The sequence below is a fragment of the Lepus europaeus genome, chromosome 8 (genome assembly GCF_033115175.1).
Source record: "Lepus europaeus isolate LE1 chromosome 8, mLepTim1.pri, whole genome shotgun sequence".
Lineage (NCBI taxonomy): Eukaryota > Metazoa > Chordata > Mammalia > Lagomorpha > Leporidae > Lepus > Lepus europaeus.
In genome coordinates this window covers 108,547,321-108,566,022 of record NC_084834.1, presented here as the reverse complement: position 1 = coordinate 108,566,022, position 18,702 = coordinate 108,547,321, and the positions used below count along the sequence as shown (strand labels likewise).

At 41.9% G+C, this 18,702-nt stretch overlaps 1 protein-coding gene across 3 annotated transcripts in view; it reads right to left on the bottom strand.

The window, feature by feature from the left end:
* Positions 1–4,867: 4,867 nt before the first annotated feature.
* The window catches only part of LOC133765144 (UDP-glucuronosyltransferase 2B13-like), a 65,478-nt gene continuing 51,643 nt past the window's right edge, over positions 4,868–18,702 (bottom strand). For all 3 annotated transcript variants that reach the window (XM_062198769.1, XM_062198768.1, XM_062198770.1), the window contains 2 exons: positions 18,379–18,598; positions 4,868–6,797 (listed from right to left, as the gene is read on the bottom strand). In XM_062198769.1, coding sequence (XP_062054753.1) covers positions 6,518–6,797; positions 18,379–18,598 — 500 coding nt within the window. In that variant the 3' untranslated portion in view covers positions 4,868–6,517. The remainder of the gene's footprint in view (positions 6,798–18,378; positions 18,599–18,702) is intronic.

Below are 18,702 nucleotides of genomic sequence, written 5' to 3'. Positions count from 1 at the left end.
TCTATCTTCTATATTTTCTTCATAGAGTCAAGGTGTTGTCTCTGCCTATCCAGGGAATGAAAGTCCCTTGCTAACTTTATCTAAAGATTCTACCTCAAGAGCTGGAGAGTTGCCACCAGTCATTGGCAAAGGCTGTAGTCCCTGGATGACTATCATTTCTTTCTTTAACAAAATTTATTTATTATTTGAGAGGTAGAGTTACAGACAAACAGGGATAGACAGAGAGAGAGGTCTTCCATCTGCTGGATCACTCCCCAGTGACCACAATGGCTGGAGCTGGGCTGATCCAAAGTCAGGAGCCAGGAGCTTCTTCTGAGTGTCCCATATGGGTTACAGGGGCCCAAGCACTTGGGCCATATTTTGCTGCTTTCCCAGGACATAAGCAGCAAGCTGGATTGGAAGTGGAGAAGCCAGGCTGGAACTGGCACCCACATGGGATGCTGGTGCTATAGGCAGAGGCTTAACCTACTATGCTGCAGTATCAGTCCCATGATCAACATTTCTGTGAGAAAGATAAGTACTATTGGGAAAAGAAAGAACAAGATCAAGGTGCATGTGAGAAAAGGGAAAGTGCTTCCTACTGCTTCACCGATGATGGAAGCTGATAGGATTCCCTTACAAAAATAATAGAGCCATTTGGTTTGAATGTAAATCCTTGTGTTATTTCTTTCCACAAGGACATTATTAAAGTAAATGCAGTAGACTCCATTTGTCACTGCACATACTCTACCTTATTCTATCAGTAGATATTCTAGGGCTAGTTGGTTATCCATGAACATTTCAGCTAGGGAATTCACAAACTTGTGCAATTTTCGTAGCACCTGACCAATCACCTGGGATAAGCTGCCCAAGAAAACCTACAGGTTCCTTAAACAACTTTATGGAACATAGCAAAATTTTCTACCTTTGTATTAGAAGAGCTTTCAAGGGTTTTCCTGCCAACAGAAGCTTCCTGAGGGAACGATGGAAAGAGGTGGGTAAAACATATATGCTAGAAAATGCAACAACCTTAATATTACTCCCTAAGGACAAGTGTATAACAAAAGAAAAAAAATTAATTACCTATTTGCTTTATGAAGAGGTACTTGAGGTCCTCAATTGGCTCACAGAGTAGGCATAATTATCCTCTGTGTGTACCTGTAAAGACTCAAGGGGTAGAAGTTTTATTCTTGATAGACATATCTGGCTAGAAATTCCCAGTAATTTAGGTGCAGAAGAGTGCTAAGGGACACCTGATAGGGTCCATTCCATTTAGTCTGTAATTGGTGAAGGAGATTGTTCTCTCCAAGCTTTTAAGAAAACTACATCTGTTGAGGCAATCAGCTGTTGGTGGTTTTTGGGATCTGGCACTGGGATGATCTTACTGTCAGATTTTTGAGAGCCTCTTTCCCCAGACCTAAATTGATCATTTGTTTTATTTATCCCTTTGATTGAGGTCAAAGAGATGTCAGAGTTGAGAATGTGTTTCCCATACAACATTTCAAAATGGCTAAGCTAAAGAGTAGGCTTTGGTGCCATTCTCATCCTAGGGAGTGCAATACATGATGGTTTGAGCCATAATCCTGAGGTCTCTGGGCAAAACTTCGCTACAGTCCTTTTAAGATTATGATTGACCTTATCAACTTTAACTGAAGATTAGGATCTCTGGGAGGCATATAAATGGTAAGAAATTCCTCAAGCAGGGGATTTGTTGAGTTACAGTGTAGAAAAAATAGGGTCCATACTATCACTTTGGAGATCATTTGGGGAGCCAAAACATGGGATTATTTCCTTTAGCAGTACTTTAGATTTTTTTGTGTGTGTGATTTTTCTGTTAGGGTTGGATAAGCTGCTATACATCCTACGGAAGTATCAATGAAGAGTAATAGGTATCTGTAACCATTTGTTGGGGGAATGCTAGTAAAAGTCTACCTGCTAATCTTCACCAGGTTAGTTTCCTGTCCTTGTGTAGCTATTAGTATAAGAGTTAGTTTGGTGTGGCCAGCAGAATTATTTTGTAGATGAGGTTACTTCCCTTTTAACAATAGTTATCACTTTCACATCTATGACATGAGAGACCATTTGAGTTTTGGTTCCTGTTCCCAGAAGGATAAAGTCACACATTTCCTTCCTTCCTTTCCATAAGGAACATAGTTTTATGCCTTAAAATCCAAGACCCATTGAAATATTTAGTGTAACTTCTTTGCTGGGTCCATTATATCTCAGGCATAGTATAGTAGGGATTTTTAGCCAGCTCTGTAGGCTGTGGTATTACAGCCATTTCCAAAGTCTGCTGAATAGCAACCTACTTTGCAACTCCACCTACAGTTGTATTTCCTTCAATGATGTAGCTGTTTCCCTTTTGGTCATCCTGCAATGAACAACAGCCACTTGTGAAGGCTCCAAAATTGCCTGGAAGACAGGTACAATCTCTACCATGTTTAATGGGAGAATTCTTTGTAGTCAGTAAGTTTCTTTTCAGATTCATCATACATTTGTAGCACAAGGAAAGCATATTTGAAGTATATGTATATATTGAGTCTTTGGCCTTTTCCCATCTATATGGCTCTGGTCAGAGCAATACATTCAGCCTTCTGAGACAAAATGTTGAGTGGAAATGCCTGGGCTTCCATCAGTTGAGAAAGAGCTACTCTGGTATATCTTGTTTTATTATTCCTTCCTTAATGTAAATGGTGCCATGCATGAATCATTCAACATTTGGGTTTTCTAGAGGTTCATCTCATTTATCAGGCCTATTGGAATAGACTTCCTCTCTGATCTCTATGTAAGAGTAAACTAGTTTTTCAGTAGCTTCCAATGGGTGCATAGTAAGTGGATTGAGAACCTGGCAGACTTCAAGTGTTATCACAGGTGAGACTAAAGAAGAGCTTGGTGTGTAACAATGTATCCTCTGGTTAGCCACTAGTGTCCTTTAATTTCTAGAGTGCATTGTATCTGGTGTAGAGTTTGAACTTCTAGTGTCTGGACCAAAGTTAGATTGGTGCTTTCCTCTACCAGTGCAGTAGTAGCAATTGCTCTCCAGCCTTCAGGCCTTTCTGCGACCACTGAATCCAGTTGTTTGGAAGGGTAGGCCTCTGGTTGTGAAAGTGTGCCTGATTTTTGGGTGGGTAGACCCAGGTCCATTACTTGCTTTTTTGTTACAAACAGAATGAAGGGCTTGTCTAGATTATAGATTTCTATTGCAGGATGCTTTGTCAGTAGAGCCTTAATCTTTTCAAAGGATTCATTGTTTTCCTTTCCATTCAAGTGGGTCAGTGACAGGACTCTTTAAAGCCACATATATGTAGATGGCCCGGACCAATGTACTTGAGCCATCTTCTATTGCCTCCCAGGTGCATAAGCAGGAAGCTGGATGCAAAGGCAAAGGTGGACTCAGTCCCAGGCACTGCAGTATGGGATACTGGCATTCCAAGCAGTGGCTCAACCTGCTGTGCCACAATGCTCACCACAGTATATAAAATATGTAGAAGTCACTGATGCTTAAGGAAGTGGAAATAAAGTCAACAAATAATTTTTCAGATGTTTAACAGAAAAATATGAAGAAATTATTTCTGAAGGTGTATAATTTGGAACCATATTTTATTTATTTATTTATTTTATTATTATTATTATTTTTTTTTTGACAGGCAGAGTGGATAGTGAGAGAGAGAGACAGAGAGAAAGGTCTTCCTTTTGCCATTGGGTCACCCTCCAATGGCCGCCGCGATAGGTGCGCTGCGGCCGGCGCACCGCGCTGATCCGATGGCAGGAGCCAGGTGCTTCTCCTGGTCTCCCATGGGGTGCAGGGCCCAAGCACTTGGGCCATCCTCCACTGCACTCCCTGGCCACAGCAGAGAGCTGGCCTGGAAGAGGGGCAACCGGGACAGAATCCGGCACCCCGACCAGGACTAGAACCCCGTGTGCCGGCGCCACAAGGCGGAGGATTAGCCGCGGCGCCGGCCTTTGGAACCATATTTTAAAATACACTTGGAACATAATATTTTACCCTGCAATTCTACTTCTCAGAATTTGTCATGTAGATATATCTGCACATGCACATATTTATGTAGGGGATGTTCCCTCTAGAATATAAACAGCTGCCTGTAAATGGACACACTTCCATTGAATATTACAAGTTGTACAAATGTTATAGAAAGCAGGTAGATTATAGGGAAACAGTTGGATGCCTGTCGCAGAAAAAAAATCCAGAAATTAAAAAAAAAATTCTTTGGAACAAAATAAAACATTTATAGACTTGTACAAGCATAGAGTAACAGTCTAGAGGCATATACTTAATTAAAAAGAAAAGTTTTTTTTTAAAGATTTATTTATTTTACTTGAAAGTTAGGTTACACAGAGAAAGGAGAGGCAGAGAGAGAGAAAGAGAGAGAGAGAGAGAGGACTTCCATCCGCTCGTTCACTCCCCAATTGGCCACAACGGCCAGAGCTGGCCAATCCGAAGCCAGGAGCCAGAAGCTCCCTCTGGGTCTCCCACATGGGTGCAGGGGCCCCAAGGACTTGGGCCATCTTCTACTGCTTTCCCAGGCCATAGCAGAGAGCTAGATTGGAAGTGGAGCAGCCAGGACTAGGACTGGCACCCATAGGGATACTGGTGCTTCAGGACAGGGAGTTAACCCACTGTGCTACAACACTGGCCTCAAGAAAAGTATTTTAATGTTTAATCTTTGTGCTTCTATAGTGTTGACCTTTGATATACTGTTTTCATGAATTATGAGGTTTAAAAGTTAGTGGAGCAAATTAGTGATTAAGCACAGATTGAGAAACTGCAGGTCTCAGCCAGACCTTTGATCATGAGGGGAAAGAATGGATACCCTACAGTGTATTCTTTGATAATCTAGTACGTTCAGTAGGACAAGTGGATTAAATGCATGTTTTAACTTTTAATTTTTATTCATTTATTTTCATTTTATTTGAAAGGAAGATAGAAAAAGGGAACAAACACAAGCAGACTTTCCATTCACTGTTACATTTTCCAAATGCCAAGTCCACAGCCAGGAGCTTGAAAAGCAATCTGATTATCCACATGGATGTCAAGAACAATGTACATGAGCTATCATCCAATGGACCCCCAAGTATGCATTAACTGGAACTCAGGCTAGAAGCAGAATTGGCACTCACATCCCAGGCATCTGAATGTAGGAAGTGTGCCTTCCAAGCAGCATCACCTCTGTGCCAATTGCCTATACCTTCAATGCATTCTTTAAAAGATTTGTTTATTTATTTATTTATTTGAAAGTCTGAGTTACAAGAGAGAGAGGAAGTGACAGAGTAAGAGTGATCTCGCATTCACTGGTTCACTCTCCAGATGGCGATAATGGTCAGAGCTGGGCCAGGCTGAAGCCAGGAACTGGGAACTTCATCTGGGTCTTCCACAAGACTATCAGGGGCCCAAGCACTTGGACTAACTTCTGCTGCTTTCCCAGGCACATTAACAGGGAGCTGGAATGGAAGTGGAGCACCCAGGACATGAACTGGGCACCCATATGGGATGCCTGCATCACAGGTGGTGGCTTAACCTACCAAACCAAAACACAAGCTTCTAAATGTACTTTTTACTTCTGATATTTTCTTTTTTTTCCTTGCAATTTATTTATTTATTTGAAAGGCAGAATTAGAGAGAGAGAGAGAGAGAGAGAGAGAGAGAGAGAGATCGTCCATCCACTAGTTCACTCCCAGAATGGCTGCAACAGCCAGGGTTGAGCCATACTGAAGCCAGGAGTCAACAGCAGTTTCTTATGAGAATATTAGCAGGGAGCTGGATCAGAAGTGGAGCAGCCGGATCTCACAGAGGTACCCCCATATGGGAAGCCAGTGCTGCAGGCAGTGGCTTTGCCTGCTTTGCCACATCACCAGCCCCAAGTGTAGATTTCTTATAACTCTGGGGTCTCTAGAACTTGTGAAACACAGTTAAGCTCAGTGATTTTTAAACATAAATTGCAATTTTTTAAAAAAGATTTATTTATTTATTTGAAAGTCAGAGTTACACAGAGGCAGAGAGAGAGAGGTCTTCCATTCGCGAGTTCACTTTCTAATTGGCCGCAATGGCTGGAGTTGTGCTGATCCGAAGCCAGGAGCCAGGAGCTTCCTCTGGGTCTTCCCATGTGGGTACAAGGGCCAAAGGACCTGGCCCATCTTCTAATGCTTTCCCAGGCCATAGCAGAGGGCTGAATCAGAAATGGAGTAGACGGGCCTCCAACTGGCACCCACATGGGATGCAGCACTGCAGGCTGTGGCTTTACCTGCTACACCACAGCGCTGGCCCCCAAATTGTAAATTTCAATGGTAAATTTCAATATGCACACATGCAATTTTATTTTTATTGTTTATAATGTTTTTTTTAATGTATTTCCAACTCTTCAAGAGGTTTTATAAAACCTTGGACAAATTTTGGTTTCTTCAGGTAGGTTGAAAACAGTTCATCATAGGAAGAAGGTAAACTTGCATGATATCCTCACTTTGTTGAATTAAACTGAGACCTTCCATCTTTCAGGTCTCTCAGTTTCAGACCAACATACAACTACTCTCTTTTGCTCTTTTTAACAGTTTTAACGAATTTCCAGTAAAAAAACAGACCACATTTTATGATGATGAACACTGCAGCGGCCACACAGACCAGCAGGAACCCAATCACATCCAGACAGTAGTACTGGTACCAGGTGAGGTCGTGGGCTGCAACCCGAAGGTGTTTGGCTCCTTTGTGGCGCATGACATACTCGACCCAGAAGACTGCTCGGTCCAGGGGCTTCGTGGGCTGATCATGGTGAATCCTTGATAATCTCATAGCATTCTCTTTATATCTAAAGGAGAAACATAAAGATAGCAACATTGAAAGGAAGTTAATTTGGCAAAGAACATCATCTTATGACAGGTTGTTGTAAAGTCTCATAAAGTTGACTCAAAACAAGTGCTGTATTATAGCTATAGAAGAGGCATGGTTTTGTTTGGATCATCTTAGAATTGACATCGATTTTTCAAAGTGAAAATGGAAAATCCCAAGTAAAAGAAATCTTTCCCAGCAGAGAAAAGGTAAAGAATCATTCTAAACGAGATAGTGGAAATGCATTTTGAGAAAATTGTCTTAAAGCTTTTAAAGGAGCGTCAGCATTGTGACAGAGTAAGTTAAAGCACCAGCCTGCAGCATCAGCTTTCCATATGGGCACCAGTTTGAGTCCCGGTGGCTCCACTTCCAATCCAGCTCCCTGCTAAGGCACTTGGGAAAGCATTGGATGATGGCCCATGTCCTTGGCCATTGAACACCAGTGGAAGACCTGAAGAAGCTTCTGGCTTCTGGCGTTAGACAATTCCTGCTCTGGCTATTGTGGCCATCTGGGAAGTGAACCAGCGATAGAAGATTCTCTCTCTCTCTCTCTCTCCCTCTCTCTCTCTCTCATCTCTCATTCCTACCTTTTTCTATGTATCTTTGCCTTACAAATATAAATCCTCTTAAAAATAATAAACTTAAATATAATGTGTTGGGTCAAGATATTTTCCTGTTACCATTTCTATCTTGCTTCTCATCATATTTAGAATAAAATCAAAAACTGTTCTTCGAATTATTGATCTCTGCAAGGTGACACATTATAAAATGTCCTCTTCTATTGCTTGCCTTATGCACACTCTTTTCTAGACACAACTGTCTTTTCTTTTGAACCCAAGAAGTTTTTTCTCTATGCAGCAACTGTCAACTTCCTGTTCCAAGTCCTCTCCTGGATAATTTTCCCCTAGTTCTCCACAAGGTGTGTTTTTACCTCTTAATTGATATGTTGGCATAAATACTTTCTCTCTGAGAAGCTTGTCCCTGGCCAAATAATATAGTAGCTGAAGGTACCTCTCCTGTTGCTTTTTGTCTATTTTTGTCTTTCACCCTAGGCTTTTAAAATATATTATACAAATATTTTATATAAATTAACTTTATGTTGGACAAATATAAAAGAATCCAGAAGTCCTAAGTGAACTGCTGGCATCTTTATAATTGGCTTGATAACTATGGTGAAGGGAAGACATCAGTGTGCTTACTAATCAGATGACACAGGCACATCTGGGTAGAAGCACTGCCTCCTTGTGGACTGTGTAAGTATTACTTCCTTCCCCAAAGTAATTACTGTCCTGACTTCTGCACTAGATTACTTCTGTTTGGTAATACACTGGAATCTTATAGTATGCATCCATTTGTGTCTTTTGTGTGGACATTGTTAGTTAATTACATTGTTGTGTTATAATCCATTGTACTTAATGCCATAATTATGTTTTGATTCAATGACTGATAGATGTTTTGGTTGTTAGTGTTTCAACATTACTTTTAATGCAGTTATACAATTTTGTATATATATATATATATATATTGAGTTTTACATATTTATATATTTCTGTTGGGTATATACCTCAGTGTAGACTTCCTGATAGAAAGATTCATGTTTAACTTTTAGATATTTGAAATGTATTGTTTAATTTCCAAAATTTAAAGTTTTTTTTTACTTTCTTTTTCAAATATTTTCTACAATCCATGCTTTCTTAAAATTATTTACTTATTTATTTTAACTTAATTTGAAAGTCAGTTAGAGACAGAGAGACAGACAGACAGACAGACATGGGGAAGACAGATCTTCCATCTGCTGTATCACTTTGCAAATGCTTGTAACAGCCCAACCTGGGCCGGGTGGAAGTTCTCCATTGCTGTAAGGGGATTCAGCACTTAAGCTATCAGCCATGTGAGGGAACACATATTCTGTAACATCATTTGCTTTAGATGTTGAAAATTTGATTACATAAGATGATTTTATTAAAACTATGTAATTCTGTACTACAAAAGACACCATCAAGAAAGTGATAGATTAACCATTCAGTGTGAGAGATATTATCAAATCATATGCTGGTAAGGGGTTTGTATATATTATATAAAAATAATTCTTAGAACTCAAGGAAAGATAAGAAGTAACATACAAAAAAAAGTGGTCGTGCTCAGCCCTCTACCTTTCTGTTGAGTCGCCCGCCTGGAATGGTCAGGTGTAATCTCTCCACTCAAACATGTAACCTTGCTCCTTGCCCTGCCCTCCCCCCCCCCCCAGTCTCTCAGGCTCTGTCTGGAGAGGTGCCCATCCGCCTTATGGATGTCCCTTCCCTAATAAACCTTGCTATTTTACCTCCCACTACTCTCTGTCTCATGCCTGAATTCTTTCTTGCGCAAAGACAAGAACCCTGCAATTTCTCCAGTAACATTTTTGGCAACCACGAAGGCATTTTGAGAAGACATCAGAGGTCAGTATTCCTTCCCTCAAGCGGGACCGGATCTTTGGAAGTGACCATTGGGTGTCCGGCACCCCACAGCTCTCCGAGAACGCAGAGTCCCCCCGGCCACGGCTTAGCTACGGCCGAAACTCCAGAGGGATTGTAAGGAATAGGAGGGCGATGAGGAAGGGCAGTTGGCTGAGAGCCTGGAGACCTCCCTGAGCTCGCTTTGGCTTCCCAGCGGCCGGACTGTGACCTGAGGACCAGGTCTCTATCTTGGAGGGACGCCTGGTCACGCTGCCTACTGCTATGTGAGCAGGGCTTAGCTTCAGTTGAGGCTAATATTGGCCCTCCAGGTAAACTCGGACAACTGGGTAGTGGGCAATCTTGAGCGATAGGAGATTTCAAACCCCACTCAGCCCCCAAACATCAGGGCCTTTCCCTATGCTCTCCTCCAGCTGAGATTCATAGGGGAAGGTGAGGGCAGCTGCTCACATCTTGTCCTCTGTTGCTTTCTGACTTCCTCCTCCCCCCTGGGGCTCCCTCCCCCACTCTTTGCTCTCTTCATCTCCATTCCTATACCACTGGCCAAGAGAAAGGGAGAGGGAATTCCACAGGTTTCTCCACCTAGGGAAAAGCTGTTACCAGTTAACCCTTTCCAACCTGGTAGAAGGTTTTCCGTCTTTGCAGCTTATGGTAGCTTTGGTGCGTCTTGAAGTTTTTGTGAGCTATTACTGTTGCTAAGCTTTGATTGTCTGAGGACTGAATCTGGAAAGGAGCTAAAGTTAACTATCTGTTTTAATTGACTGAGTGTTTGTAGTAGTCCTGATTGATCTGGCTTTGGTTGAATTATAGGAGGTTCCCAGCACTCTTGGTGAAATGGTGCACCTACCCAACCCCACGGCCAGTCCTGCCAGGCCCCGGTGTGCGCAGTCTTCCCTGTAAATGGGGGACCACAGCCTTTCTCTGCACTCTATTCCAGTCCACGTGGCCTGCTGCACCCAGGGAGGCATAGCCAGATATCTCCAGGGAGAGCACCCCCCCCCCCTGCTTTTTTTTTCTCCCCTGGAGGAATTTCCAATTCAATACTTACTACTGCTGGCCTTACCTAAGGAAGCAAGAACCTTAATCCATTAACCCTTTCCAACCTGATGGGTTTTTCTCTTTGCAGTTAATGGAAGCCTAAGCATATGCTGATGACTAGTTCTTTTCTCTGCTGCTGTCCCTGACTTATCTGATGAGAGTGTTCCTTCTCGTACCTTGAAGATTTCATGTTTTTCTATTGCCATTATGAGTCTTGATTAGGAAAACTGCAACACAAAGTTGTTTATGTTGTTTATCTGTTTTTAATGTTTGAGTAATTACCCAACTGATCAGAAATGTACTAATTGTTGGCTAAACTGCTTGACTCTGACAGCTTAAATTCTAAACCAAGTCTTCCAACTTTGGGCTTCCAGTCGGATCCCTGGAACTCTCAAGGGATGAGACTCTAAAATTTGTTAAAGTAACAGCTGTTTTGAGTCAATTCAGGTTATGTGAAATGCATTAAAATGTTGTAAATGATGTCAGACCTATGTTGTATTCATGTTCTTGCTTTCCAGCTAGAGTGGCCTTACGAAAATGAGTAAATTCTGTGTATACAAGCCTTTATGTTGTTAACTAAAGTAAGCCAATACAGATTGGTTCAGAGAATTAAGTTAATGCAAAAGCCCTTCGGTTTGCTTGGTAGCTCACTTGCTCAGTTTTACATGTCTTTGATATGCTTTAAACTTGTTTCTCTTAACGATGAAGATCTTTTCAAAGTTGTAAACATGTACTAGTGTCCATGTTTGCTGTCCAGGAGGAGTAATTCTTATGTTACTTAAAAGCATGGAAATGTAATTTTGACTTTTAATTCAGATAATGGTGTGGTATTCATTAATAACTCAGTGTCCTAAGTCATCTAGGCATCAATGCTAAGCAAAATGTGGGAAAATGTATTATGTGTACTTTTCACATCTTAAATTCGATAAGAGAGACTGTTTGAGTTTTTTAGCATGTATTCTCATAGATTGTCCATACATGACAATTCAAGACTATGTAAAAGTAACTACAGGTATAAAGTTTCAGAAGGTGTGAGCAAGTCATGAAAAGTTTTAAAAGGTTTACAACTTTAAAATTGTTTACAGAGTTTTCTTTAAGTTGAATGCTAATGCCAAAATTACATTGACCTAAAGTTGAAGTCTGACCTAAAGTTGAAGTCTGATCTTCTGTTACAACAATGAGATTTTTAAAAAAATGTGCACTAATGTTAGTAAATATCTGGAAATGGTCTAAGTCATAAATCTTGGAATCTGTTTTTGCAAAAACTGTAACGTCTATTTTAACAGTGTCTGCTGAATCAGTTACTCTGCCATTTCTAGAGTGAGGTCCTGTAAGCTCTTTTTGACTCTGTTAAATAGTTCTGAATTATGTGAACTCTTATGTGCAAGGTTTTTCATTTCTGGTTTATTCGACAACAAGAGACATAGAATTCATGTTCTGCCCAAGTAATCTATTGTGTACTCTACTGTCTCTGTTAAGTTCAGATTGATGAAAAGCATTGTTAAATATCATTATGATTAGATCTGGTTTAAAAGTGTTAAAATCACCCTGACTAATGAATGGCTATCATTTCAGGATGTTACGGAATTCTATTTTGACCAGATACTCTAAGTTCTCTTGACACCTTTAACAGACTTTCTGAAAATCAAAGTTCTAAATTATCTGGACTTTTGACATCCCCAGAGGCCCCTGAAGATGTCAAAAGAGATATCTCTCATCTTACAGGGATAATAACCATTCGGCTGTTTAGATTAAAAGTGGTGCCAAGATGTGAAATGATGCTAAACTTCAGCTATAAACGTGTTTCTTTCTAGCTGCTCCAGTCTCTGGCTCAGAAGCCAGATCCTTTAAAGAGGGACTGACGAAGTCTCCGTCCAGCTAACGCTGAACAACCAGGCATTGCTAGTTCAAATGTATTGCTAGTTCAAATGTGAATCAAACGGGAGGTCTAGCCAAAAGGGAGAAAGTGTTCCAAAAGAGACTTAGAGATGACGGGAGATGGTTATGCAGCAGATGCTAGAGAAGTGGGTTCCAGGAGCCCAAGAAAGCTCTAGTGTCCACAGGCTACACAGTGAAAGCCTGGAAGCTCAAAAACTTAAACTTATGGGTTACACGGTAAGACTAGTTAAACCCGGAAACCCAGGCTCATAACCCACTGGCTACACGGTAAATATCCGGAAGCCAAAGGATGGCAGACACCTCTGCCACAATTTCTCCTCTAAGTTAGGTTACGCAGTAAGCACTGGTTAAACCGCCAGTTAAATCTGAAAGCCCAGGAAGTCAGTCTAGAGACCCGACTCGCTGCCTCACTTCTCCTCTTTTCTCTTCCAGAAGGGAAGTTACTACAGTTCTGCAGGACTCTCCACTGTGATGAATGGTTTGATCCCCAGACCTTATGTAAGGAATGGTTGACCTTTTCTGTAATAATGCCTGGCCACAGTATAGAGGACCAAACAGCATAGCCAGAATAAGAGATTAAACTATGAAATAATGTGACAGCTAGATCGATTTTTCGGTGTACGCAGTAAATGGGCAGAACTCCCCTTTTAAACCAAACTGAGGGATAGATAGGAAATTGCACTGATGGTCTCAAAGTATGCAAGGTCACCGCAGTTGATCTTACCTAAAAGGTCATAGTTCTCCTCATGGGCACAGTTTTAACTCACAGGAAAATACTAAGCATCAGAATTTACCCATGACCATAGTTTTTTTAGCTCACCCTGATATTAAAGAAATCAGGGTTGGGTTGAGCACCCCCTTGACTGACATCATAGAGGCTACCTCCTTGGTCTACTTTATTAGAGACCAGGAGAACGAGGAGCAAGCTAGCAGCAGGAGTGATATAAGGATAGGCAACAGGCCAATCAATGGCTGTTCTGCATGGTGATCTGCCTTCAAGGAGACCCAGCAAGGCCCGTGCACCCCAAACAGTACCTGTTGCTGATATAAGGAACCAGGGCATTGGGCAAGCAGCTGTCATGACAGAAACTGCCTTCTGTCAGCTCTGCCAAGGGCATGGTCCCTGGACACGGAACTGCCCTGGGTGTCGAAGGACTCCTGGTTCAGAACCGCAGACCTTGTGGCCCTGAGCTAAAAAGCCTTTGGCTCTTCCCAGCCTCTGCCCAGATTCTAGCTCCAGCCACTGCTATTGAGGGGATGGCCTAGGGTCAGTGAAACACAAGTTGCCGATTTCCATCAACCTCCTATTAAAGCTCTCCTCCTAGTCCAGCCAGGTAATGCAAGTCAACAGGGTGCCTCCCTTAAAGGACATTCACATCTCTTGCAATTCTCTTCCAGCACCCCATGGATAGGTCTGGGCCTCACACACCCAGCCAGGCCTTAAACGTCTATCCAATAGTATTAAGCTTAGAGAAAGCCCTCCCTGCCTGTTCCTAAAAGCAGGGCTTTCAGTAACAGCTAACTCAGATAGTCCTGCTCCTATTTGGACAGGTCCTCACTGAGGACTTAAAGGGACTATCTCTTGGGGGGGGGGGCACAATAATCCATAATGTAGTTGATTAAATGTAAATGATTTGTTAGTCTGTCTCCTTTCTCAGCCTGAGACGCTAGTCTTGTACATTGGCTTAACTTCCTAGCAAAACTAGCTACTAGGTATCTGGAGGAAAACAAAGCATTGCTAGTCCATTAGAGTGTTAATTATTTAACCCTTATTCTCTCCCCTGGGGAGAGAAAACCTGCCCCAGAGAGGATATGGGCCATGCAGCAAATTCCTACTTCTGCAAACTTCAGGCAGTCCCAGCTTTTCTCTATCAGGTTAGAGGTTCCTAGATACAGGGAAATGGCACAGTTCCTAAACCAGGCTCTCAACAGGCAGCCAAAGCAGAGCCCCCTCCTTTGGGGGAAAGAGCAAACAACAGCCTTTACTCAGCTAAAGGATGCTATGACTGCCAAACCCAGAGAGACTCTCCCAGCTGTACTTCACTGGGAGGCAGGAAGTCACCCTCAGAGGGTTAACTCAGGATCTGAGACCTGTTCAGCAACCTGTGGGCTACTTTTCTAAAACCTTATACATGGTTGTATAAGGATGGCCTCATACCTAAGGATAACGGCAGCAGCTGCCTTGCTGACAGAGGAGGTATCTAGAATTACACTGGGGCAAGATATCGCCCTTTATACCTCACATCAAATAAATTCTCTATTAGAGCAAAAGGGCTTTCACTGGCTCACAGATAGTAGAATACTAAAATATCAGGTCCTCCTTCTAGAAAACCCTCAGGTAAAAATAAGGCATTGCTCTACACTAAAGCCAGCTACTTTAATGCCAGTTCCAGGGGAAAGTGGTCCCCTCCACTCCTGTACTGAGACTATAGACTTGATCTATGCCAGCAGAAGGGACCTAAAAGACAGCCCCCTGACTAACGCAGATGAGGTTTGGTTTACAGACAGAAACAGTTTTGTCAGACAGGACCTGCTTCTCAGGGTATGCAACAGTTACAGCATGGCACGTTATTGAAGCGTGCTCTGCCCCCAGGAACTTTTGCTCAGCTAGCAGAACGGATTGCCTTAACCAGAGCTCTAGATCACACAAGGGATTTGTAAGGCACCTTCACTCTGCATGGAGACCTCAGTCTTCTGGTAAGGTAAGAAGAGCCAACCAGGCTCTATGGAAAACATCAAGTATAGAAATGTGTGCTTGGTAAGAAAGGTTTAGAAGGAAAGAGTGTTGTTGGTAAGAAGGGTTAAAAAGAAAAGAGCTTTTTAAATAAGGAAAGGACATGGTTTGTAAGAATGACTTTATCCTGATGGCTAGTTTACTCTAGACTGGAATGGAAATGGTGAAATGTTTAAAGTAAGTTGAAGAGGGTGTGTGGAAGTCACAAAAGGTTATAAAAGAAAGAAATATTGGACATGCTAACTGCTGCTCTGAGAGGTATCTGTGCCATGCTCCAGGAAGAATGTTGTCTCTGGGTCAATCAGACTGGACAGGTACAAACCCAAATTTGTACTTTTCCTAGACAATTCTAAACAGCTCCAGGACCAGGTCAAGCAGGGCTGGGATTTCTGGCCTGACATCTGGTCATGGAAATCCTGCCTATTTCCTCTCCTTGGCCCAATAACTTCTGTAATCTTGCTGCTTCCCTTTGGACCTTATGTTTTTAATGCCCTTGTTCCTTTTGTCTCTAACAGACTAAAGGCTGTCAGACTCCAAATGGTCATCAGACAAGGCTTCCAGCCCATTCCATTGGATGACCTGAGCAGCCCTCTGCACCGAGCAGGACAGTCTTTCCAAGGCCACTGTTGCACACCATAAGACAGATAGCAAGAGCAAAATACCCAAATCCTCCTCGACACCCACATGCCAGCTTTGAAGAAGTTACAGAAAACGGAACTCCATCCATAATCCCAAAGAAGAATTTTGGGTATTACCTCTTGAGGGGGGATGTTAGGTAGGAAGTCAGTTATGAGCTTATGTGTGTGTAACAGGCCTAAAGAGAAGACATCTATGTCCAGCATATGCATCTGCATCTCAAAGTCATCCTGATAATGTTTCAGGGACAGCATGGCCCTTGCATCCTGCCCTGCCCCCTTCTACCTGATAACCTGCCAGGTGGAGGTCCACACCCCTTCTGCCTGACAATCTTCCACAATCTCCCAGGTACAGCCCAGTATCTGCATCTCAAACACCCTGCTCCCTTCCTCCTGTCTGATAACATTTGCATCCATAAAGTCCTTTGTTTCAGACCTTCAAATGAGAAGTTTTTCTATTTACATCCAAAAAGCACTTTGTTCCAAGAGGAGCAAAGGTGGGGAAGCAAGACCCATCTCCTTAAAAAACCCCAGCCTCAACTGGACTGTGCGCTCAGCCCTCTGCCCTTCTGTTGAGTCGCCCGCCTGGAATGGTCAGATGTAATCTCTCCACTCAAACATGTAACCTCGCTCCTTGCCCTGCCCCCCCCCCCCCAGTCTCTCAGGCTCTGTCTGGAGAGGTGCCCATCTGCCTTATGGATGTCTCTTCCCTAATAAACCTTGCTATTTTACCTCCCACTAAAAAAAAAAAAAAAAAAAAAAAAAGTGGTAATGATCATTTAGAAGGACCTGTACGATGACCATGTACATTAACCCCTGGACATGACCATGATTGGAATGGCCATTTATCCAAAAAATCTGAAGTAATGAAAAGCACATGGAAAATTATTGTCTTAAACCAAAAAAGAAATAAAATCAGGAGCTATGTGAGACATCACATTACATCCAATAAATTGGTTATAATACAAAACAAAGATAATAACAATTTTAGCAATGTTGTGAAGGAACTAGAAGTAGTAATTTAAATGCTGTAACTACTATGGAAAATATTTTGAACATTCTCATTAACATGAAATTTGTATAAAGTGCAGTGATTCCACTCTGAGGAACTGATCAATAGCAATAAGAACATATGTTTATACAAAAAAGCATGTATTGCCATGTTTATTACAGCCAAAATTTGAAACAACCAAAATATCCATGATCTGATAAATGGATCTATAAAATATGATATATTCATACCAAAGAACAATAATCAACATTAAACAGAAACAACATAATAATGCATTAATAATCTAGATGAAGTAAAGATATATTATTCTTTTTTGTTTGTTTGTTTTTGACAGGCAGAGTGGATCGCGCGAGAGAGAAACAGAGAGAAAGGTCTTGCTTTTTGCCATTGGTTCACCCTCCAATGGCCACTGCGGCCAGCGCATCGTGCTGATCCGAAGCCAGAAGCCAGGTGCTTCTCCCGGTCTCCCATGCAAGTGCAGGGCCCAAAGACTTGGGCCATCCTCCACTGCCTTCCCGGGCCACAGCAGAGAGCTGGACTGGAAGAGGGGCAACCGGGACAGAATCTGGCGCCCCAACCGGGACTAGAACCTGGTGTGCTGGCGCCGCAAGGCAGAGGATTAGCCTGTTAAGCCACAGCGCTGGCCAAAGATATATTATTCTAAGTGAAATCATGCTGACAGAGATAGGCTAGTTGCAACTGCATGCTAACAGAAAGAGGCTAGTACATTGTAGGTTTCCCTTTAGAGGAAATCTCCAGAACAGGGTATTTCATAGAAACAGTAAGTAAATTACTGGTTGCACAGGACTGTGGTTAAGGCAAAATTTACTTTAGGACATATCAGGTATACTTTTGGTGTGACAAAAAAAAACTCCAACACTATATTTTGATGAGAGTTTCTTAACCTTACAAATGTATTAGATTCATTTGAAATTTAGACTTTAAATATGATGATATACAAATATATCTCAAAAATATTTTTAAAATAATGCTAAAATAAAAATCAATTATTGAACAAAAAGTCACATAGTTTCAGAAAGTTTAGGTGTTGAATTTAAAAATACTATCATATTTCTTTAATTTCATTATTTTCATTTCTTTAATTTCATTATTCTTTTCTTCTGAAGATTTTGTCATGCACAAAACTGTAGTCTTTAATTTAGTTATATACTTTGAAATATTTGTGTAGAATATTGTATTAACCATTATTAATCATGCAGTGAATCTATGGGATTGATTTACAGCTTTGAAATAACTGGTTGAAAGCAAAAGCACATTTTATAATGCCTAAGTCATGGCCAGCGCCGCGGCTCAATAGGCTAATCCTCCACCTTGCGGCGCCAGCACACAAAGTTCTAGTCCCAGTCGGGGCACCGGATTCTGTCCCGGTTGCCCCTCTTCCAGGCCAGCTCTCTGCTGTGGCCCAGAAGTGCAGTGGAGGATGGCCCAAGTGCTTGGGCCCTGCACCCCATGGGAGACCAGGAGAAGCACCTGGCTCCCGCCTTTGGATCAGCGTGGTGCGCAGGCCACAGCACGCCAGCCACTGAGGCCATTGGAGGGTGAACCAACGGCAAAGGAAGACCTTTCTCTCTGTCTCTCTCTCTCTCTCTCCCTGTCCACTCTGCCTGTCAAAAAATTTAAAAAAAAGAGAGAAAAAAAGAAAAAAAATGGCTAAGTCATTTTACTTTTCTCAGAATTAAACTTAAAAGAACAGATGATACTCATACTCAAGGTTGACAAGAGAATTCCATCTATAAATACTGCCAACTTAAAAAAAAAGTTATACTCACGAAGGATCATAAATGACGGTGTCCAAAGCATTGAGCAAATCTGAACTTGACATTGTGATTAAGTCCAATTTAATAGCTGCTCCCTTGGCCTCTATGTGAACAATGTTATCAAACTGATCCCCAAACAAAGGAAGGCCCACAATAGGGACACCATGGTGTATTGCCTCGTAGATGCCATTGGTTCCACCATGAGTTATGAAAGCCTTGGTTTTTGGATGACCTGAAATTGAATGAATTTCAGCAGAGTTATTCATCATTAATGTTACAATATAATGAGACATTCATAGATTAAGGTAACTGAAAGATAAAATGTTTTGTAGGAAA